General features: G+C 55.4%; 1 protein-coding gene, 1 non-coding gene and 1 pseudogene across 3 annotated transcripts; all 3 read left to right on the top strand.

The window, feature by feature from the left end:
• The first annotated feature begins 1,489 nt into the window (after positions 1-1,489).
• PER1 (period circadian regulator 1) lies at positions 1,490-16,476 on the top strand. Of its 2 annotated transcripts, none has more exons than XM_066264198.1 (23): positions 1,490-1,555; positions 6,981-7,397; positions 7,520-7,618; positions 7,713-7,867; positions 7,960-8,081; positions 8,172-8,364; positions 8,505-8,556; positions 8,745-8,884; positions 9,262-9,340; positions 9,422-9,528; positions 9,701-9,854; positions 9,943-10,051; positions 10,133-10,264; positions 10,483-10,588; positions 10,759-10,930; positions 11,013-11,143; positions 11,369-11,545; positions 12,129-12,359; positions 13,175-13,779; positions 14,188-14,374; positions 14,577-14,760; positions 15,056-15,206; positions 15,612-16,476. In XM_066264198.1, the coding sequence occupies exons 2-23, from the start codon at positions 7,126-7,128 to the stop codon at positions 15,891-15,893; spliced, it is 3,840 nt and encodes a 1,279-aa protein (XP_066120295.1). In that variant the 5' UTR covers positions 1,490-1,555; positions 6,981-7,125; the 3' UTR covers positions 15,894-16,476. The 2 variants fall into 2 exon arrangements, with proteins under 2 accessions (XP_066120295.1, XP_066120296.1); XM_066264199.1 differs by lacking the exon at positions 1,490-1,555 and adding an exon at positions 3,111-3,659.
• Positions 16,477-17,505: 1,029 nt separating this feature from the next.
• Positions 17,506-17,587, top strand: TRNAS-CGA (transfer RNA serine (anticodon CGA)). Its single transcript has one exon. It is a non-coding gene; the product is annotated as a tRNA-Ser (tRNA).
• A 2,584-nt stretch (positions 17,588-20,171) lies between these two features.
• Positions 20,172-20,881, top strand: LOC136323664 (large ribosomal subunit protein eL31-like; annotated as a pseudogene).
• The last annotated feature ends 1,119 nt before the right edge of the window (positions 20,882-22,000 follow it).

Raw genomic sequence — 22,000 nt, 5'->3', positions numbered from 1 at the left:
GGCCTTCAGCAGACCGAGAAACCCATTGCTCAAGCCAGCGATCTTGGGTCCAAGCTGGTGAGCTTTGCTCAAACCAGATGAGTCTGCACTCAAGCTGGGGACCTCAGGGTCTCGAACCTGGGTCCTCTGCATCCCAGTCCGATGCTCTATCTACTGCGCCACCGCCTGATCAGGCGCAGGAGTGCCTTTTTTTTTATTTTTTTTTTTAATTTTTATTTATTTATGTTAGAGAAGAGAGAGAGAGAGAGAGAAGGGGGAGGAGCTGGAAGCATCAACTCCCATATGTGCCTTGACCAGGCAAGCCCAGGGTTTTGAACCGGCAACCTCAGCATTCCAGGTCGACGCTTGATCCACTGCGCCACCACAGGTCAGGCCGCAGGAGTGCTTTTTAAAATAGATGTTTAGGGCCCCTTCCCTGGAGATACTGATTCAGCAGTTCTAAGGGGCTGAGATGCTTCTTATAATTAGGCACACAGTTATCATAATGCTCATCATTTATTGAGGGTTTACTACATTCCAGTCAGTGCTCAAGGCGTTTTCGCATTTCATCTACTCAATACTTTCCAGGTTTAGGTTTACACAGGCCCTAGGACCTGCCTTCTTTATAGTGCTGGAAACCTGGGTTCAAATCTCCCCATTACTGATAAGTATGTTAATCTGGATGGGTTATGTAACCTTTCTGGACCTCAGTTTCACTTGTGAGGCAGTGGGGTAGTAAGTAAGCCAGCCTCCTCTACGTTTGTGAGAAGCGCCTGGCAGTCCGCAGAAAAGAATCTAGGAGGCCGCTACCATCTTCGTCCTCTTCATCCTCATCTCATGCGCAGCACTGAGACCTGAAGCCCTCTTCACCCTAATGCTCGTACCTTCCAGCTTCTGGGAGCTTCAGCGACCTAGGGCCGGGGTCACAGCGCTGAGGAAGGCGTAGGGCGGGAATGGGGGGGGGCGCTCTCCACGCTGGGACGGCTCGCGGGGGACTCAGCACAATGCACCCCCATCAAAGCCACCACTGCACACATCAGCGCCTGCGTGCAGCTCACACTCGCTGCGCCTGCGCACACCCCACAGCCCTGAGTAAGAGTGTCGTCAAGGAAAATCCCCAGCTTCTAGGTAAATAAATTGCCGCGTGAGACCGTCGGCACGTGTCCTCTACAGCTCCGAGACCTCTCAGCCTATGAGAAAGTTTGGAGGGTTGGGCTGGCATTTGCGTCACGGGTCTAAGCAGGTTGGGGGACGTGTCACAGCCAATATGAACTTCGGAAGTGGATGGGGGAGCGGCTTTCTGTCAATCAACGTGCGCTGGGGGGCCCACCCCGCACGTGGTTTTGTCACTGCGGATTGGCAAAGTGACCAATGAGGTGATGTTGGCGGCGGGCGGCACCAATGGTGGCTCTGCAGAGGCCCGGCGACGGCACGCGGCGCTGGGCATGGATCCGCGTTCTTAGGCCAATAAGCTTGAGGGGCGTGGCATCCCAGTCGGTGGGCGGGACTGGGGGGAGCCAGTCTGTATCTGTGGTTCTAGTTGGGAGGAGAGTGGACTCTGCGTGCTTGCCGAGCGGTGAGTGCTCAGGGGTACGGGGAGATGAGCGGTAGTCAGGTTGAGTTTTTCTGGGGTGGTGTGTTTTGTCACTAGGGGTGTTAATGGAGTGTGTGCGTCTGTGTGTAGGAGGGGATCCTGCGAATGCGTAATCGCAGAGGTGGGAGCCCTGAAGGCTGTGGGGAATAGGGGCCAGAACTCAGCGCTACAGGGACGAAGGTGGGTGCTGGGGGGAGGCACTGACGTCAGATCCTTCACCACCCTAGGGGGCCTAGACCCCTGAATGCCTGGGAGGCGGGGCTCGGAAGCCCTCAGTGACCTGAGGGAGCTGAGCTGAGACCCCCCTGCTCCTAAGGAGGTACAGGGTCGCGTCTCTAAGCGTGGGTGGGGGGCGTTCCAGTGCGTGGCTGCTGTTTGGGTATGTGCCTCAAGCGCTTGAAAGAGGTAGGGGTTTTGAGACGGCTGGGACGCCCCGGTAGGGTAGGTGGGAGGGTTAGAAAGGTTTGACAGGGTGATGATTTGTGTGACCCTGAGCCAATCACTTCATGGCTCTGGATGTCTTATGTATAAAAGGGGAGGGATTAGGCTTTGGAGCCATCCTTGGGAGTAAAGGTGAGGTAGCAACTGTTGGATACTGAGAGGGAGAATGGGGTTGCACAGATTGGCTGTGTACATGTCCTCCTGAGCGCCTGGACCCGAGCAGGAACCAACAGGGCGCTAATAACTATCCGTACAAACAACTAGGCCTGTAGTAAAGGGACTTAGCATAAGGTGGAAGAGAGGAAATGAGGTTCCTAGGAAATCACTGGGGCTGGTAGCTGCTACAGTTATCTCTAGGACTTCGTGAGCATGTGAAAACTGAGGCTATGATGATTCGAAGTGTGTCGGGAGTGCAAACTGAATGTCCTAAATGAAAGGAGGGGTTGAACAGAGTCTGGGTTCCAGGCACAAAATTCAGAATCAGCAGGATATTTGAGAGGTTCGGGTTACCTAGTGCTGGGTAACCCCTCACAGGTTCCAGAAAGCTAAAAAGCCAGAATGACAAACCATTAGCAGAGGTCAGGTTTGAACTCTGGGATCTATTTGTTAAGAGCCTGAGAACATATTATGAGGCAATTTAGTCAAGTTTAGTAACTTCTGAGCCTTAGTAGGTCCTTGTGGAATGGGTATAATAATACCCATCTCACAGGGTTGTTCAGGGGATTAAATAATATAATGCATGTAAAGTGCTTGGCACAATGCCTGGGTCATGTTTTTAAATTTATTTAGCTAAAAAAATGCTTACAGGATGACAAAACAACAGTGATAGGGCGAGAAATCTATATGAATGCTGTGGTTAGGAACTACTGTCATATTCTCAAGGTTTTCTGCAAGGTTTGGTGACTCTGGTCACCCTTTCTCTTATGGTTCTGGTCTTCAGGCACCAGCCCCAAACCCTCCTTCCACTCTTTTATCCCTGTCCTAGGAGTCAGGCCCTAGGCTGAGCCAATTGCTGTCCCAGTTTGATTTCCTCATTCTAGCCCCATTCTCCCTGCCCCTCCTCCCTCTCTGATGCCATAGTAACGAGAGATTCAGGCTCTGAAGGAGGCCTCTGAAAGAGCAAAGGTGTGGACTCTCTCACCGAACCTGGGCCTCCCAGCTTCCCCTCCCTGGCTCTTTGGGATCGGCCAGCAGATGTGTACAGTTTGGGAGAGGGGAAAAGCCAGTACTAGGAGCTGTAGGAAGAAGCCCAGGGGAGGGTGGTGTGTGTCTGAAAAAGAGATCCAGTTGGAGGGGCCGGGTAGGGGGACCCCTTCCTTCTAATTCTCTCTCCAGGAATCCCTGGCTTTGGGACAGGACGGCTGTCGCTGGGATGGGGGAGGTGCCCGAGTTTGGTGCATGTCCTGGGCCATCAGCCAAGAGAACATGATGTTCCCAAGTGCGCTGGTTGCCGCCCTTTGGGGCTGGCGGCCATCCAAACCGCTGCCTCCAGCCTCCCTGTCCCACATTCCCCGGCTTCCTCGCCCCGCCCCCTTCCTCCGCTTTGACGTCACTGCTGTCTCCAGCCCCCTCTCCTCCATTGACAGCAGCGGGCCCTGGTTACTGTGGGGACCGTGAGGCAAGACAACCAGGGCGGTGGGAGCAGGTGAGGGCTGCCGGGGCGCTGGGCCCTTTTGTCTATGCAAGAAATAAATACGGAGGTGGTGGTGGGAGAGCAAGGACTGCCCGTGTCAGGGGAGGTTACACCTAAATCCCTGAGGAGAGCTGGGGAGGAAGAAAAATTGATTCCAGAGAAGAGGTGTCTGAAAATGAGATAAGGGACAGGGCCACAGTATGTGAGTTGGGTATACATTTTCAAGTAGAAAAGACTGAAAATCCAGGCTCCAGAATCCTTTGTGTTCTTGCTTTGGGTTTTCTAGGTTATTCTATTCCCTCCCTCCTACCCTGCCCCCAGCTTTTCAGCAGAGCCTTCCCCCTAGCCCCCCACCCCCCATGGGAACACCACTGTTCAGGAAAGCTTAGGCCACACCACAGTAAGGGGAGTGCATCCACATCTGATTATGTCAGCATCATGGGGGGAGGCTCTTGTCACCCACATCCTCAGGGAGCCCTGGGTGGGGGGGAGGGGGGTCTATGTAACTGCAGTTCGCCTGGGCCCAGCCTGGTACTTTATCCCTCAAATTAGGCCCCTGTTCTTTTTTTATGATTTAGCGTTGTGCTTCCCCTACTTTTAAAAAAGTTGTAATTTTAAGCCCCGTCTCCACTGCTGAGGCCCCTTTCCCTTTCCTATCCTTTTAATTTTGATAATTGCTTTTTAGAAAGAAGGGGAGAGAAAGAGACAAAGACAGAGAAACATGGACTTACTTCACTTAGTCGTCATTGCTCGATTCTTGCATGTGCCTTGACTAGGGATAGAACCTGGGCGTGTCATAAGGGTGCTTTATCCAGCTGAGCTACCTGGCCAAGACCCCCATCCTTGTTAACAACAAAATCACTGTTTTTACTGTCACCTGCCATGTGTCAGGTTCTGTCCTAGAGGCTGGGAATACAGTGAAGAAGAGATGATGTCCTTGGCTTTCTCTTTTCCGAATGGTGGGGATTGGAAACCTTTGCACCCTATCTTTCTCTGTCTAGGATCCCAGTTGGTCTTTTCTCCCTTGTTCCCTGTAACCCTGGGTTTCTGGCCCCCAATTTTGGGACAGCCCTAACTGTGGATGGCTGCATTCTCAGGAGAGAAACACTAGTCAGCCCGGGCTGCTCTTTACTCTGATTGGCTGCAGAAGTACCTGGTATTGTTTGTATCTGCCCCCCTCCCACACCCACCACTCCATCACACCTCTATTCTCAATTGCTTTCCTCCAAGCTGTCCAGGGACTTGAAGTGTCAGAGGAAGGGGTTAGGTAAAACAGCTTTATTCTGATGACAAGGCTGGGCAAGGGAACCCAGGGAAGGTCAAGCTAGGTTTCTGTCTGTACCCCTCCTCCCAGGGACCAGCCATCTCATCTAGCTTGGCCCACCTCCCGGGGTCTGCACTCCTTTTTCCCACTTCTAGCAAGGCCAAGGTATCCTGCAAGGCTGGTCAGTTGAGTAAGTGAACATTTCCTAACCACCTACTGTGGCCTGGGCATTTTTTTGGAAGAGGGGCAGCTTACCTTCCCCCTTCTCACTTTCAATATTCACTGTACAAGATGTCCTGCACCCATTGGCTGGGCGGTGGTGTCTAGGGCCCTTCAGCTCAGTGCCAGCACCCAGATCCACGTGCGCTCGCGTGTGTGACACAGCCCTGACCTCCGTGGGAGCCAGTAGCCAATCAGGCGCCAGGGTGAGATCCCCAGCCAATCGGGGCGGGATCTGTGGTTCAGCCGGCGGGAGGCCAATGAGGGGAAGTGCCTGGCATTATGCAACCCGCCTCCTGGCCCGGGGGAGCTTCTACTCGGCTAGGGGAAGCAACGGCGGCGGAAGGCGCGCGCGCAGACAGGTAGGCTTCTCCTTGACCATCCCGGGCCGATTACCAGACCCGAACCGGATGGCCACCACTTCCAGCCTGATGTGCCCCTTTCAGCCCAGGCTTTCAAACGGCACAGCAGGAATGCGTCCTCCTTGCCATAGTCCATTCCCTATCTGCCCCCGGGGACTCAGGTGTTCCGTGCAACCCTGCACCAGATATCTGCACTCCTGATCCTCTTACCTTACATCCTGCTTGCTCCCCCACTCTTCCAGCCCCATACCCGACCCTCAGCAGGCATGCCCCTGCCGCCTTTCTTGTCATCGGGGTCCCCGGTTTTGCCCCAGTGCCAGGACCCTTTCTGGCTTTCCGCGCTCCCCGCGCTCCCCCCAATCCCTGGCCCGGCGCCGGGCGTGATGTCAGTCAGCCCGTCTCGGGTTGGAACATCCCGTTCTCGGCGCTAGTTCCTGCCGTTGGCCACAGCCTTCTCTTTTCTCCTGGCGCTCAGAAAATTCTCGGGGGGTTGAGGGTGTGGTTGGACTGGGAGTAGGGGAAGAAATAATCCGCTGGTGGTTGTGCATCCCTTGGTCAGAACTGAGTGTGTCTGCTTCGGGTGGGAGTGGGATAAGGGTGTCTAGAAAAGTATCGGGCTGAGGAGAGAGGATTCCTGGGTCCCTGACAATGGGAGATGCCGGCTTCGGTTCTAGAGGTCGGGAGAGGGTATAGGGGCCGAAGAAGGTACGGCTGTTGGTCTTGACCAAAATGATTGGGATCTAGGCGAGCACCAGGCTGTGGGGCTTTTGCGCCGAGGGCGGCGGCGGTTGTGCTTTGCCCTGGAGAGCAGGGCCAGCCCGCGGAACCCCGATAGGCCGCCTCTCTCAGGAGTCTGGGGATGTACTAGAGGTGGGTGAACCCTGGCCACACCCGCCTGTATGGGAGCAGGTTGATCCCCTGCTTCCGCCGGGAAATGGGGGAGAGTCGCCCCTCCTGTGGTCCCTCCAGCAACCACTGAGCTCAGCTGCTGACGTCGGTTTCCCTGGTGACCGTGGCGGTGGCGGAAGCGCGTGGTGGGGCCGCTCAGGTCCCGGCGCATGTGCAGCGGGGGTGGCGCCGCCCACAGATAAAATTAGCCCCGCCGCCTAAATATAGGAGGCTGTGTGCTCACCCCCAGCTCAGAGGCTTTGGAGCCCTAGCAGAGTGGGAGCCAGATGGGAATTTGGAGCTGGAAGGTGTCCAGACTTTAGCCCACAGCCGTAGTTCTTTCTAGTAGAGTGCTCAGGCTCTGCTTACCCAGGCCACGCTGGCAAGGGTTGTGGGGGAAGGCCAAAGAAAGGCCCCTTACCAGTTTCAACCCCCTACCAGGACAAGAAACAGAACTTACCTAGGCTCCCTGTTAGAAGCCAGGGTCCCAGGAGTTTGGGGCAGATGGGATGGGGGGAGGGTGCTGAGTGGAGCAGGCGGTACTGTGAAGTTTAACCGCCCGACTTTTTCTAAGTCCTTCTTCCTGGTCTTCTTCTCCAGGTACTGGCTGTGATCGAACCTCTTAATCCTCAGAGACTTGAGTCTTCCACCTCACTCCCCCAGCCAGGCCTTCCGGCCTCCTTGCGTGTCCGTGGTGGCCTCTCCTTCATCGCTGTTTTCCATCTGCCTTCCCCATGGCCCGAACATGAGTGGTCCCCTAGAAGGGGCTGATGGGGGAGGGGACCCCAGGCCCGGAGAATCCTTCCATACTGGAGCCCCATCCCCTGGGCCTCCACAGCATCGGTCTTGCCCTGGCCCCAACTTGGCTGATGACACAGATGCCAACAGCAATGGCTCAAGTGGCAATGAATCCAATGGGCCGGAGTCCAGGGGTGCCTCTCAGCGGAGCTCACATAGCTCCTCCTCTGGCAATGGCAAGGACTCTGCCCTGCTGGAGACCACTGAGAGTAGCAAGAGGTGTGTATAAGTGTGTATGTGTCACAGGGTCTCGGAGAGGTCCAAGAGCAGGCTGAGCTAGGAGAAAGGCCCGTGCTGCTAACCACTTTCTCCACATCTCGGGTCTGTTGTTTCTCCCTCAGCACAAACTCTCAGAGTCCGTCTCCACCCAGCAGTTCCATTGCCTACAGCCTCCTGAGTGCCAGCTCGGAGCAGGACAACCCATCCACCAGTGGCTGCAGGTTTGTAGGGTAAGGGCTGGGGGAGAGAGGCTGGGGGCCTGGGCCATGCTCTGGGGCTAATGCCCATGCCCGCCCCCTTCCTGTGGGCCTGCAGCAGCGAACAGTCAGCCCGTGCAAGGACCCAGAAGGAACTCATGACAGCACTGCGGGAGCTCAAGCTTCGGTTGCCACCAGAGCGCCGGGGCAAGGGCCGCTCTGGGACACTGGCCACACTACAGTATGCGCTGGCCTGTGTCAAGCAGGTGCAGGGTGAGTGGTGCTTTCTAGGAAGGCGGTGGCCGGGTCCTGGGCCACTGAGGTGGGGCTGTCTCACTGACTGTCCCACTGCCCCGACCCTGCAGCAAACCAGGAATACTACCAGCAGTGGAGCCTGGAGGAAGGCGAGCCTTGCGCCATGGACATGTCCACCTACACTCTGGAGGAGCTGGAACACATCACATCTGAGTACACGCTTCGCAACCAGGTCAGCTGCAGCCTGGCCTCTCCATCCTGATGCACCCTCATCCTCTCTCCCGTGACTTCTGATTCCACTCTGTGTCACTTTCCTGCACAGGATACCTTCTCCGTGGCTGTTTCCTTCCTGACAGGCCGGATTGTCTACATTTCCGAGCAGGCGGGTACCCTGCTGCACTGCAAGCGGGACGTGTTCCGGGGTGCCCGCTTCTCGGAGCTTCTGGCTCCCCAGGATGTGGGTGTCTTCTATGGTTCCACTGCCCCATCTCGCCTGCCCACCTGGGGTTCGGCAGGTGAGGTCCCAGGTGCTTGGGGGGGGGATTGAGCAGTGGCACGGAAGGGACCAGGGGGCCCAAAATTGTCCTTGCTGGGTTCTTTTCAGCCCAGGCAGGGTGTGGGTGCCTGTGCTCACCTCTCTCCTCATCTATCCCAGGTTCAGGCGTCAAGGATTTCACCCAGGAGAAGTCTGTCTTTTGCCGTATCAGGTAGGTGGAGAAATGGGAGCAGGCCCCTTCCACATCTCTCCTCTTTATTGTGTGAATTCTGACTTTGAGGTGGAAGGTTGTCTACGGCCATACCACCCTGAAAGCACCCAATCTCCTCTGATCTTGGAGGTGCAGGGTGGTTGGCCTTTCACTGATAGTCCCTAATATCTCTTTCTCTCCCTTGTTAGAGGAGGTGACCGGGATCCAGGGTCTCGGTACCAGCCATTTCGCCTCACCCCATATGTAACCAAAATCCGGGACTCAGATGGGGACCCCGCGCAGCCATGCTGCCTGCTCATTGCAGAGCGAATCCACTCTGGTTATGAAGGTGAGCAGGCCAGGGGCCTAGCCTAGTGGGGGTGAGAGGAAGGGTACCTTCTCTAGGCTGGGGTTGATGCAGAACATGAGTTTGAGAGGCATGATTCGACCCCCTGGAATTCTGAAACAGAGAAGGTTTTATAAAGAGGAGAGTTAGAGACCTCATTTAGAGGTAGAGTTGGATGAGAGTTCTGAGCTAGGAGGGGCAAAGCAGAGTGCCTTGTTCTTGGTTCATTGCTAATGTGGGGCAAAAGAATGGCCCAGACCATTTTTGTAGGCCAGTGGCCCAGGGCAGAGCTGTGGGGAGGCCTGCCAGCCAGCCTGGGCCAGGCAGTGTGGAGGAGTCTGGAGCTAAACCATTTCGGATGAAATTTTTCCTGCGCTCAGCTCCCCGCATCCCCCCTGATAAGAGGATCTTCACCACACGGCACACGCCCAGCTGCCTCTTCCAGGATGTGGATGAAAGGTGAGGCCAGGGTCTTTCTGTGGATGAAGGTGGGTGGCCAGGGCTGAGGCCATGGCCTGATGATGCCTCCTCCCATTTCAGGGCTGCCCCGCTTCTGGGCTACCTCCCCCAGGATCTTCTGGGGGCCCCAGTGCTCCTGTTCCTGCATCCCGAGGACCGGCCCCTCATGCTGGCCATCCACAAGAAGAGTGAGTTCCTCCCACCCTGCCCTTCCTCCCTGCTGTCTCCAAGGCTTCTTTGTAGCCGCCCTTGCAGTGTTAGCCCTCAGGGCCTCACTTTCCTGGCTCTCCAGGAGGGCGGTTCTCTGCCTTTCTCAGCTCTCCCTGCTGCCCACTCTCACTTTGTTCCCATTCCCTTCAGTCCTGCAGCTGGCTGGCCAGCCCTTTGACCACTCTCCCATCCGTTTCTGTGCCCGTAACGGGGAGTACGTCACTATGGACACCAGCTGGGCTGGCTTCGTGCACCCCTGGAGCCGCAAGGTGGCCTTTGTGTTGGGGCGCCACAAAGTACGCACGTAAGTAGGCTGTGACCCAGAGCTGGCATTGGGAAGTGGGACAATGTGGGAGAGGGCCAGGTTCGACTCACCCTTCCCCACCCCGCAGGGCGCCCCTGAACGAGGACGTGTTCAGTCCCCCGGTGCCCAGCCCGGCTCTGTCCCTGGACCCTGATGTCCAGGAGCTGTCTGAGCAGATCCACCGGCTGCTCTTACAGGTGAGAGCAGAGGAGAGGAGGCAGGGAGAGGAGGAAGGCAGAGGAAGGGGGACGCTTCACTCATCCCTCTCTCTCCCTCAGCCTGTGCACAGCTCCAGCCCTGGGGGGCTCTGTGGAGTCGGCCCTGCGGCGTCCCCGGGCCCTCCCTTCAGCCCGGGCTCCTCCAGTGATAGCAACGGGGGAGATACCGAGGGGCCTGGGCCCCCTGCCCCGGTGAGTGTTCCTGTCCTGTCCCACTTCACTCCTCTAGGCTCCCATTACTCTGTTCTTAGAATCGGCATTGCCAGTCCCGGAGAGCTCTGCCTCGTCCCCCACCTGTTCTCTCTTGTCCTGCTCTCATCATGACCTCTATGCCTCTCTGATGGTGTCTCTTGCTGCTCTGTGCAAGGCCCCCATCCCAGTGCTGCCCGCTGACCTTTTCTGTCCCACAGGTGACCTTCCAGCAGATCTGTAAGGATGTGCATCTGGTGAAACACCAGGGGCAGCAGCTTTTCATTGAGTCCCGGGTTCGGCCCCTGCCCCGGACTCGTCTCCCTGGTGAGTTGGAGGGGTGTGGGTGAGAGTGTGGGTGAGGGGAGAGGGGTGAGGGCATGGGTGAGGGGTGAGAAGTGTGGGTGAAGGTGTGGGTGAGGGGTGAGGCTGGTGGTCTCCTGACCTTCACCCCAACCCAGAGGGTCTTTCTTCTCTTTTTACTCTCCTTGCCCCAGCTGTAGGCACATTCAAGGCCAAGAACCTTTCCTGCCTGCCCCCGGACCCAGAGCTGGGGGCACAGCCTGCCCCAGTCCAGGCCCCACTAGCCTCGGCCCCTGAGGAGGCCGAGAGGAAGGAAGCCTCCAGTTGCTCCTACCAGCAGATCAACTGCCTAGACAGCATCCTCAGGTAGAGCCAGCCTGGTACCGCCTCCCGCGTGAAAACTGGCCCTGCCCAGGCCCCGCCCTCACGTCTTCTCCTGTATTGCCAGGTACCTGGAGAGCTGCAACATTCCCAGCACGACCAAGCGCAAATGTGCCTCCTCTTCCTCCTACACCGCCTCCTCGGCCTCCGATGATGACAAGCAGAGGACAGGCCCAGTCCCTGTGGGGGCCAAGAAAGGTGAAGACCGCGAGCATGCCCGCTCCCACGGCCAGTGCCGGCCTGCTGGCCTTGCGTCTCTACCCTTCTGCCTTCGGGCCCCCCACCCTGCTCTGCCTTCCCGCTCCCTCCCGCCTCCAGACCTCCAGAGCCCTCCCTACTGTTTCTCCTTCCCTGCCTCCCTGGGTCCCTCTCCTGACCTCCTGGGGGGGCAGCGGTGGTAACTGGTGCCATCTCTCTGCACAGATCCATCAGGAGCGCTGTCTGGGGAGGGGGCCGCCCCTCGGAAGGAGCCGGTGGTAGGAGGCGCCCTGAGCCCGCTCGCCCTGGCCAATAAGGCAGAGAGCGTGGTGTCCGCCACCAGTCAGTGTAGCTTCAGCTCCACCATCGTCCATGTGGGAGACAAGAAGCCCCCGGAGTCGGGTAGGGGCTGGGAGCCAGGGAGCAGCGCAGCGGTCCCCTGCCCCGAGCACCCTCCCACCTGCCTTGTCCTGGCCCCTCTGGCCCTAATGGAGAGAAGGAAGCCTCCTTCTCAGCGTAGGGCTCCCCTTCTTGCCTTCACTCCCGCCAGCCTTTGCTGCTTTGTGTCTCCTCATCCTGCTTCCTGTGTTCTCACTGTCAGTCCACACACAAAGTATGGGGCGTGGGTGGGGGGGCTCAACCTGAAGTACAGACTACAGAGGGGCAGAAGCCCAGGACTTGAAAAACCCAGAAAATGTGGGAGGGAAGAGCAAGGGTGTGCTTCCCTTCTAATGAGAGTCATGGAGTTGTCATCCTAGGGCAGTGCCTCTGGAGGGGACTGAGTTTTCTCTGTCATCCTGGGACAGCTTTGCATAGAGAAGAGGGCCCAGAGCAAGTGGGGAGGAGGCCGAGAGATACTCACAGGGCCAGGCTTAGCTGGGGGGGCAGAACCCTGGGCTGCTAAGGGTTGGACAGGGAGGGTGTGGTGTGGTTATGTTAATCCCTGAGGTGATTCTGACGACCTGTCCTGTCTCACCTTTCTCAGACATCGTCATGATGGAGGACCTGCCTAGCCTGGCCCCAGGCCCCGCCCCCAGCCCCACAGTAGCCCCTGACCCAACCCCAGATGCCTACCACCCCGTGGGCCTGACCAAGGCCGTGCTGTCCCTGCACACACAGAAGGAGGAACAGGCCTTCCTCAGCCGCTTTCGTGACCGTGGCAGGCTGCGTGGACTCAAAGGCTCTTCCGTGGCCCCCTCAGCTCCTGGGGAGCACGGTAGGCACCGCTTTACCTCTCAGCCTACCCTCTGTGTGGTCTATAACCAGCCTCTCACGCAGGGGGCTCTGAAGGGAGAGGTCTCCTGCTCTAGGGACCCAGGCTGGGCTGCCTCCACCACTGGGGCCCTGCCTAGGGACAGGTCCCTGGCTAGCCTCTCCCGAGGAGGCTGTGTTTCTAGGCTGTAGCCAGAGGAGGGCAGCCTGGGAGCTGGCACTGAGACAGGCAGGCAGAGGCGCTCTGCTGCTCCAGGGCCCACCTGGGGACAGCGGCAGAGAGGATGCCCGCTTAGACTCCTCGGTCACCGATTGAGAGATCTGGATGGACTCTGGGTAAAATAGAGGCAAGGAGGCTGGGACAGCTTCAGGGGGGTCAGGCTGCAAGGGCAGGCGGCAGCCCACCAGATGTCCAAGGGAGGCGTCCTGTAGGCAGACGCAGGGCTCAGGACTAGGCTTTCCTGCCTCTTTGCTCCATCAAGAGCTAGGCAAAACAGGCCTTGTCTGGCAGGAGCGCGGGCACCAGCGGTGCCTGTGGAAGTCCGGTGGGGGCCGAGGCTCCCGCCATCCGCCAGTGTGCCTTTCCTCCGCACACCCCTCACGTAGCCTTTCCTTTCCCAACAGCTCCCTGTTCCTACCTCCCGAGACTTCCCCTGAAGGGTCCTATCTCCCCAGAGTCCCCTCTGTTCTGTGTGGGCAGGGAGAGCACACTGGGCAGGCCTCCCGCCTGTCCTGTCCCCGTTACAGTGACAAGACAGTGGGCGGTGGGGTGCTCGCCCCCAGGCCAAGGCCCTCACTGATCCCACTCTCTCCCCTCAGGCTGCCACCCCGCCCCGGCACCCTCTGGCCGCCGCCACTGCCGCTCCAAAGCCAAGCGCTCTCGGCACCACCAGACCCCCCGGGTGGAAGCCCCATGCTATGTCCGCCACCCCTCACCTGTTCCACCCTCAGCCCCCTGGCCCCCTTCACCAGCTACGACGCCCTTCTCAGCTGTGGTCCAGCCCTACCCCCTCCCAGTGTTCTCCCCTCGAGGGGGCCCCCAGCCTCTTTCCCCGGCCCCCTCTGTGCCCCCTGCAGCTTTCCCTGCCCCCCTGGTGACCCCAGTTGTGGCATTGGTGCTACCTAACTATCTGTTCCCCACCCCATCCGGCTGTCCCTATGGAGCGCCCCCGCCCCCTGCCGAGGGTCCTCCCACCCCGGCCCCCCACTCCCCTTCTCCGTCCCTGCCCCCTCTGCCCCCCAGCCCTCCCCACCATGTGGATTCTCCGCTCTTCAACTCGAGATGCAGCTCCCCGCTGCAGCTAAACCTGCTGCAGCTGGAGGAGTCCCCCCGTGTTGAGGGGGGTGCTCTTGCAGGTGGCCTGGGGAGCAGTGCTGGGCCCCTGCCTTCCAGCGAGGAGGCTGCCGAGCCAGAGGTCAGACTGGTGAGCGCTGACCCCTGCACCCCTCACAACCCCCCAAGCCTTCTCCATGCTCCTCCCCATCCTCCCCCCCCCCCCCGGCCTGGCATCTCCCTCTCCAGAAGGTGGTGTGGTTGGCGGGGAGACCCAGCTGAATTTCTGAATACTGGGGCCACCTGTGAAGGGGGTACAGTCCTGCCTGACTGACAGGTGGTGAGGACATCCCAGTAACTTCTGAGAGTGCATCTGCTACTTGGAAATGGTCCAGGGCCATGTCTCTGCCAGCGCTCTGCTCTCATTGCAGTCACACTGTCACGGAGTGGCACCGAGACCGCTTGGGTTGGGTGTGCCTCCCAGCCCCTGGAAGCAGTTGGAGGGAAACCCGGGTGCTGATCCCTTCATTTCTCCTCCTTTCCTCCCACCCTCCTCCAGGTGGAGGTGACTGAATCCTCCAATCAGGACGCACTTTCAGGCTCCAGTGACCTCCTAGAGCTGTTGCTGCAAGAAGACTCTCGCTCTGGCACGGGTTCTGCTGCCTCAGGCTCTTTGGGCTCTGGCTTGGGCTCTGGGTCCGGTTCAGGCTCCCATGAGGGGGGCAGCACCTCAGCCAGCATCACACGTGAGTGCCCCCCACCATCACTCTCCAGGGCGGGATAGTGACTGGGGAGTTAGGCGGCCAAACCACACCGTGGCCGAGCCACCTGGGCCCATGCCCTGCTTCCCGAGGCCAGGGCTGGACACGGGGCCTTGAGGGAGGCCTTGCGAGGCCCCGGGTCGGGAGTGCGGCAGGCTTGACCCGGTGGCCGCCCTGTGTTCCACAGGCAGCAGTCAGAGCAGCCACACCAGCAAGTACTTCGGCAGCATCGACTCTTCGGAGGCAGAGGCTGCGCAGGCCAGGACTGAGCCCGGGGACCAGGTCATCAAGTATGTGCTCCAGGACCCCATCTGGCTGCTCATGGCCAATGCTGACCAGCGTGTCATGATGACCTACCAGGTACCTTCCAGGTAAGGAGTTTGAGGCCTCCTCTCCCAACCTTGCTCCCCAGCTAACTTGGGGTTTTCTTTTCTGGGGCCGGCTCTGCTCTGTGGTGTCCTAACCTATCCCCTGCCTATTGGAGCCCTTCGGTAACTCCCAGGCTGAGGGCCGCTTTCCTGGTCTCAGAAGCCCTGAACCCCCAGAGTCCTAAGTTCAGGGGGGAGCACAAGGCAGTGGGTGGAGTGTTGTGGTAGAGGAAGCATGCCAGCCTCCTGGGCCCTAGCCCCTACCCCAGCCTCTGACTTCTGACCCCTTCCCCGGCAGGGACACGGCCTCCGTGCTGAAGCAGGACCGGGAGCGGCTGCGGGCCATGCAGAAGCAGCAGCCCCGGTTTTCAGAGGACCAGCGGAGGGAGCTGGGTGCTGTGCATTCCTGGGTCCGGAAGGGCCAGCTGCCTCGGGTCCTGGATGTGACGGTGAGAGGAGCAGTCTGGCCAGGGGGGAGAAGAAAGAACTGAGCTCAGGTCGAAAGGATAGATTCTGAGGGTTGATCCATCCCCTTTATCACCACTGGGTTATTGTGAAGGGTGTCAGTGAAGGGTGTCAGTTCCACTAAGTTGGCTGTTGGGTTCTATTGTTAAACCACATGGGTTTTGTATTCCTTTTCTGGGCCAGTCCTATGCTAATGTACATCATGACCGTCCCATAGTGGGGTCTGGATATGGGGCACAGTATTTGGGCACCATGTGTGTCCATGTGGACTAGTGTTCCTTCAGAGTACCTTTTAGGAAGTGCTCTTGGGCTGGGGGACAAGGAGGCTGGGGTAGCAGGTCACCAGTGAAAAAGCCTTGCCTGACACGCATCCCCTTTCTCCCTCCAAGGCCTGTGTGGATTGCGGTAGTAGCCCTCAGGACCCTGGCCACCCTGATGACCTGCTCTTCTCGGGACTGGACGCATTGGGCCTGGAGCCCATGGAGGAGGGTGGGGGCAAAGGTGGTGGCGGTGGTTGTGAGGATGAGGGTGGTGATGAGACCCAGGACCAAGCTGGGGCCGGGGTCGCAAGCTCTCAGGACCTGGCCATGGAGGAGGAGGAACAAGGTGAAAGTTCGTCCAGTCCAGCCTTACCTGCCACAGAAAATGGCACCAGCCAGACTACATTTTGAGATTTTGAGGCTGTCTCCAGGAGTGCGAGAAGCCTCCTCCTACTGCACCCAACTCTCAGAACTCACATGTGGCTGGACCAACCAATAGCAAACTGCCCAGCTTCTCCCGCTGTGGGGGGCTGGACCCCCATCACCAGCCCAGAATCCAGGGCCTGCCTCTGGCCTCTGAGGGAGCGGAGGGTGGGACTCTCCAGAGAAGCCTCACCTCACAGCCCCGGTGAGGAGTCTGTTCTTCCCTGGACAAGCTGGCTGACAGGCTGCTGAAATGGTCTCTCTGAGTCTCAGCTGAGCCCTAGCCCCAGTTCCATTGGGTTGGGGCTGTACTTATTTATTGGGTGGGGGCAGTCCTCTCTCCTACTTCCTCCCCAGATGGGAGGAGGAGGGCCTGAGGCCCAGGCAGGAGCCAGTGGTTCAAATCCCTAGCTGCTCCAGGGTGGGGTAGGTTGGTGGACCATGGAGTCCCTGGTGCTGCCTCTCAGGTGGGACCCTGGGGTTCTCAGCTGTACCCTTTACCTATGGCATTTGTGTTTTTGATATTGTGTCTGTTAATATTTTTTAATACAAAGAAAAACAAAAAACAAAACCCAGGACTTCGTGGAATGAAGATGGGGGTTGGGTGAGGGGAGGGCTTTGTGGGAAGTGTGGCCCTGCTTCCGGAAGGCTGTAGTGAGAGGGATTCCCATTCTTCTCCCGCACCCTTCCCAGCTGGGGGTCTTGCTGAGCCTGCTGAGTCACCTCTAAGGACCTCAGCTGTGTTTGTCCGGGGAAAGCGAAATGGGGAGCAACTGTGGCTAAGGGCTGGGGCGAGCTCCATCGGGGGTCGTGACGCCTGAGGGAGGGGAAACCCACCTAACCTGCAGTGTCTGGAAGCAGTGGAGGGCGTCTGGCTTCTTTGTCACCACACAGAGGGCCTGAAGGTGTCTAGGTGGCTACTGGGGGAGGAGTCACGCGCCCTTGCGCGGTTAGGTTGCCCCCCCCACAAAGTGTGGAAGAAGAAGGGGCGGAGCGTTAACTTTCTAGTTCAGATTGCAGACCGGGGAGGAGGGGACACTGGAAGGGATGAATCACCGAGGACCCGGAACAGCCACTGTGCTGGAATTATTTCTCCTGGCACACGTAAATAGTACATCCATCTGTAGACGTATTACGCTTAGCGTTGGCGCCGCGGTTTAGCTAGTTAACGTGCCTAATAAACAGGCGATCCTGGATTCAAATCCCTGCGACACCTCGGCCAGTTGACAGTAGCATCCTATCGCGGAGGGGCAAACACACTTCCACACCTTCCAAAGGGTTTTTGTTGTTGCAATCAAACAATCCTTTGCAAATCATCCTTCTTGAGGCTTCCGCTGTCGTGTTCTCTCAGTGCGTCTCCAAGTGAAGTGGGCATTCGTTTGCCTTCAGGGGAGTGGGACCCCGCCTCGGATTTCGGCTTATTTTGTTGGGGCCATTCTTGGCTTCAGGAGAGAAGGGAGAACAGGAAAGTCGCGCCAAGTAGTGCGGGCCAGCAGCAGGCAACCCAGGAACACGTACATCTCGGGACAGCTGCGTGGACTGACAAGAGACAGATCTGTTTATAGGCAGCTATAGTTGTGCAGGCCCAGAGCTCTGCTGGGCTGTGATGGCCGAGTGGTTAAGGCGTTGGACTCGAAATCCAATGGGGTTTCCCCGCGCAGGTTCGAATCCTGCTCACAGCGCCAGTAGTTTTGGGAGTGGGCGTGGTTGCTGTCCGAAGAATAGTGATTTGTTTTCCCAGTGCTGTCTTTGGAGAAAATCCCCTGGCTATTCCGGGACTCTCCCGCAGTCAACCACCGGGGACCACCCCGCGAGCGCCCTCTGGCAGGCCTTAGGTTTCCGAGGGAATCTTTTTAACCGCAAATTGGAATTCCTAACTCCTCCAAACTCAAGTGATTCCTGGAGGCTATTCGGCAATCGTGTTGTTTTTTCCTAATCAATTCACCTTGTCACTCGACTATTTTATTCCTTCTTATACCTCAAACTGTGAATCCCTGCATCCTTCCCCAGCTTTATTTCCAGTGTCACTGAGAAAATAAGGCATTCTGAAGAGATTTTCCCATCGATAGCCACAGTTGCGCCTACCAACCACCTGTCTGTTTATGGCCACATATATTATATTTCCTGTCCTGCATTACTGTAGATGAACCCTTCCACCGGAGGCCAATCCCACATTTACTAAATAGGTCTCCATTTCCTCTGGCCCACAAGGGCTCAAGAACATTGCTCTCTTTCCTATACCATCAAAATGTCCCTCTCCAACTGGATTATTACCACCAGCCTGCAAACACACTGTAATATATTCCAGTTTAGAACAAGCAAGACAACAAAAGCTATCTTGACCCCCTGTCCCCTCCCCATCTACCACTCCGTTTCTCTGTTCCCTTCTCCTGCAAAGTCAGTTATACCCAAAGTCTCCAGTTCCATCCCCTCTGTCTCCTTTGAACCCTCTCTAATCAGGTGCCCCTTCCCCTCCCATTCATCAAAGATGCTCTTGTTAAAGTTACCAAATGACCATTTGACACAGATGCTTACTTAGTCCCTCTTAGAAACACTGTCTTCACTAGCATTCTAAGACACCACACTCTTCTGATATGCCTCTACATCCTTAGCGTTTCATTCACAGGCTCCTTTGCTGGCTCTTTATCTGTGGGATGTCTAAATAAGGGTCAGTCTTCCAACCTCTTCTCTATCTGGACTCAATCCTTTAGTGACCTGCAGTTTCAGGACTTTACATACCAATTAGTAATAGGTTAATACATTCAAGTTTTTTTCTCTCCAGCTCCAGAACTCTTCCCTGAATTACAGATGTGCGTATAGTTTTGCCTACATATCATTTCCACTTGAATACCTAATAGGCAATTATACACTTAAAATACCCAAACCAAACCCTGGTGCTCTCTCCCGAACCTGCTTCATCTGTAGGCTTTCCATCTCAGCTTAGGGACATTCCATTTCTTCAGCTGGTCAGACCCTTAGGATCATTTCTGGTTCTTCTTCCCCACACTGCACATTGACTCGGCCAACAATTTCTTCTTCAAAGTGACTGCTTCTCACTGCTTCACCACTACACCCTGGCCCAAGGCACCCTCACCTTTCACCCAGATTATTGTAATAACCTCTAAACTATTTCCTTGCGCTTGTGTTTTTTTGGGTTTTTTTCCCTGTGACAGAGAAAGAGAGGGACAGACAGGGACAGAGAGAGAGAGATGAGAAGCATCAATTCTTCATTGCGGCCCTTTATTTGTTCATTGATTGCTTTCTCATATGTGCCTTGATGAGGGTAGGGGGAGTAGGGGGGTGGGAGCGGCTACAGCAGAGCGAATGACCCCTTGCTCAAGCCAGAGACCTTGGGCTTAAGCCAGCGACCTTGGGCTTCAAGCCAGCAACCTTTGGGCTCAAGCCAGTGACCATGGGGTCATGTCTATGATCTCATGCTCAAGCCAGCGACTCCATGCTCAAGCCAGCAATCTCGGTTTCAAACCTCGGCCCTTTATGTCCCAGTCCAATGCTCTATCCACTGTGCCACTGCCTGGTCAGGCCCAGAAGGAAGATTCTTAAAAAAATTCTTTTTAAAGCTGAAATTGATGGATTATGTGACTTCTCCTCACACTTTAGAGTTTAAATTGAGTTTGGGTAAAGAACTAGTAATACACCACAGAAAACTAAACAAACAAAAAAACAAAGCAGTTATTAACTCTAGGAAAAATAAAACTACACAATAAAGGTGACTCAAATGCAAAAATATTTACTTCATCATAACTATGTAAACACTAAATACTCCTTTAACTAAAAGTTATAATAATGGAACATGAAGAATGAGGGAGAAATAAAAACATCTGTGGACAGAGATCTGGAGGAAGAGAGTAGCAAGTGTCTAAAATGGGGGAGAAAAGATCAAATATAAATGCATGTTATCCAGAAGTACGAAGTGTATCACCCTGGCCAAATAGCATGGACGGTTAGAGCATCATCTTGAAGCTCTGGAGTTGTTGGGCTCTATCCTGAGTCAGGGCACATATAGAAACAAACTCAGTAAGTAAAAAATTAAATTTTTTTTCCCAAGATTCATATCTTGAAACCTTTCATGCCCCCCACCTTAAAAAAAAAAAAAAAAAGAAAGAAACGCACAAAGCAAAAGCATAGATTAACAACTATGAACTGCCAAGTTGCCTCTGAAGAGTATGGAATCCGGTGTGGAATGAGAAGCCAACTAGACAGAAACCTAGGAAGACCGCTTCCTCCTTTCCAACTTGACCTAGTGTAATGGCTCCCACAAAGAAGGGTGGCGAGAAGAAGAAGGGCCATTCTGCCGTCAGCGAGGTAGTGACTAGAGATGCACCGTCAACATCCACAAGCGCATCCACGGGGTGGGTTTCAAGAACAGTGCCGCAGGGGAGCTCAAAGAGATCCGGAAGTTTGCCACGAAATAGGTGGGAACGCCAGATGTGCGCACTGACACCAGGCTCAACAAAGCTGTCGGGGCCAAAGGAGTAAGGAATGTCCCATACCGCAGTGGTCCCCAACCCCGGGGCCGCGGACCAGTACAGGTCCGTGGGCCATTTGGTACCAGTCCGCAGAGAAAGAATAAATAATTTACATTATTTCTGTTTTATTTATATTTAAGTCTGAACGATGTTTTATTTTTTAAAAATGACCAGATTCCCTCTGTTACATCCGTCTAAGACTCACTCTTGACACTTGTCTCGGTCACGTGATACATTTATCCGTCCCACCCTAAAGGCTGGTCTGTGAAAGTATTTTCTGACATTAAACCGGTCCGTGGCCCAAAAAAGGTTGGGGACCACTGCCATACCAGATCCGGGTGCACTTGTCCAGAAAACATAGTGAGGATGAAGACTCGCCACACAAGCTCTATACATTGGTCGCCTACGTACCTGTCACCACTTTCAAAAATCTACAGACAGTTAATGTGGAGGAGAACTAACTGCTGATTGTCGAATAAAGTTATAAAACAGCAATAACAACAACAAATCTAAGATGACTAAATAGAAACCATCAGTGAGAACAAATATTAAAGAATCATAAGTGACATTTTAAAAATTAATTTCTCTTGTTTCCTTTTACTCTTTTTATTTTATGTTTTAAATTTATTTATTGACTTTAGAGAGACAGGAAGGGAGAAAGAGAGACAGAGAAAAATATCAATCTATTCCTGCACGTGCCTTGACTGGCGATCAAACCCACAACCTTTGTGTATCTGGATGACACTGTAACCTACCAAGCTATCCAGCCAGGGCTCCTAAGTGACATTTTCAACAAGGGTAAAAGTAGGTGCGAAGGAGTAGGAAATGGCAAAACAAAAGGAGATGAACAAATGAAAACAGGCTGGCAAGATGTGAGACTACAGACCAGTCATTGTTCTTCAGAACGTGGAGATCCAGAGAGCATGGAGATCCAGAGAGCATGGAGATCCAGAGAGCATGGAGATCCAGAGAGCATGGAGATCCAGAGAGCATGGTCAGTTCTGACACACAGCCAGTCTCTGCCAAACTGGGAGCCAAGTCAATATTAATCTATTTCTTTTTTTTGCAGCTGCTGTCTTTGCCCTCCTACACCACCTCTCTTCCTATCTAAAACACCCTGTTTTGTCATTTCACTTAGACCTAAACTTACAGAATACCTTCACATGTTCCAAAGTTACTCACCTGTTAATCAATATTCCACTAAAATCTCCAGGTGCTAAAGTAAACGATGTTTCCTTATTTGAAGAAAAACATCTGATTTTAAAAAATTAGAAATATATATATATATTTAGGGAGAGACAGGAAGGAAGAGAGATGAGAGCATCCGCTCATAGTTACGGCCCCTTAGTTGTTCACTGATTGCTTCCCATACGTGCCTTGACGGGGGGGAGGGGGGCGCACTCCCGCCGAGTCAGTGACCCCTTCATCAAGCCAGTGACCTTGGGCTCAAGCCAGCAACTATGTCTATGATCCCACGCTCAAGCCAGATAAACTCATGCTCAAGTCGGCAACTTTGGGGTTTTGAACCTGGGACCTCAGTGTCCCAGGCTGACACTCTGCCCACTATGCCACCACTAAAATAATCCTTTTTAACTTTAAAACAGAAAA

This window comes from Saccopteryx bilineata, chromosome 2, assembly GCF_036850765.1.
Source record: "Saccopteryx bilineata isolate mSacBil1 chromosome 2, mSacBil1_pri_phased_curated, whole genome shotgun sequence".
NCBI classification, from domain to species: Eukaryota; Metazoa; Chordata; class Mammalia; order Chiroptera; family Emballonuridae; genus Saccopteryx; species Saccopteryx bilineata.
Note: the sequence above shows the minus strand (reverse complement) of the source record. Positions and strands in the feature narration are given on the sequence as shown.

Excerpts from the sequence above, each read along its gene's own strand:
- PER1 (XM_066264198.1), top strand. The coding sequence starts at position 7,126 with ATGAGTGGTCCCCTAGAAGGGGCTGATGGGGGAGGGGACCCCAGGCCC. Across the intron at positions 10,931-11,012 it reads TGCCTAGACAGCATCCTCAG|GTACCTGGAGAGCTGCAACA; the intron begins GTAGAGCCAGCC and ends CTGTATTGCCAG. Across the intron at positions 13,780-14,187 it reads CCGAGCCAGAGGTCAGACTG|GTGGAGGTGACTGAATCCTC; the intron begins GTGAGCGCTGAC and ends ACCCTCCTCCAG.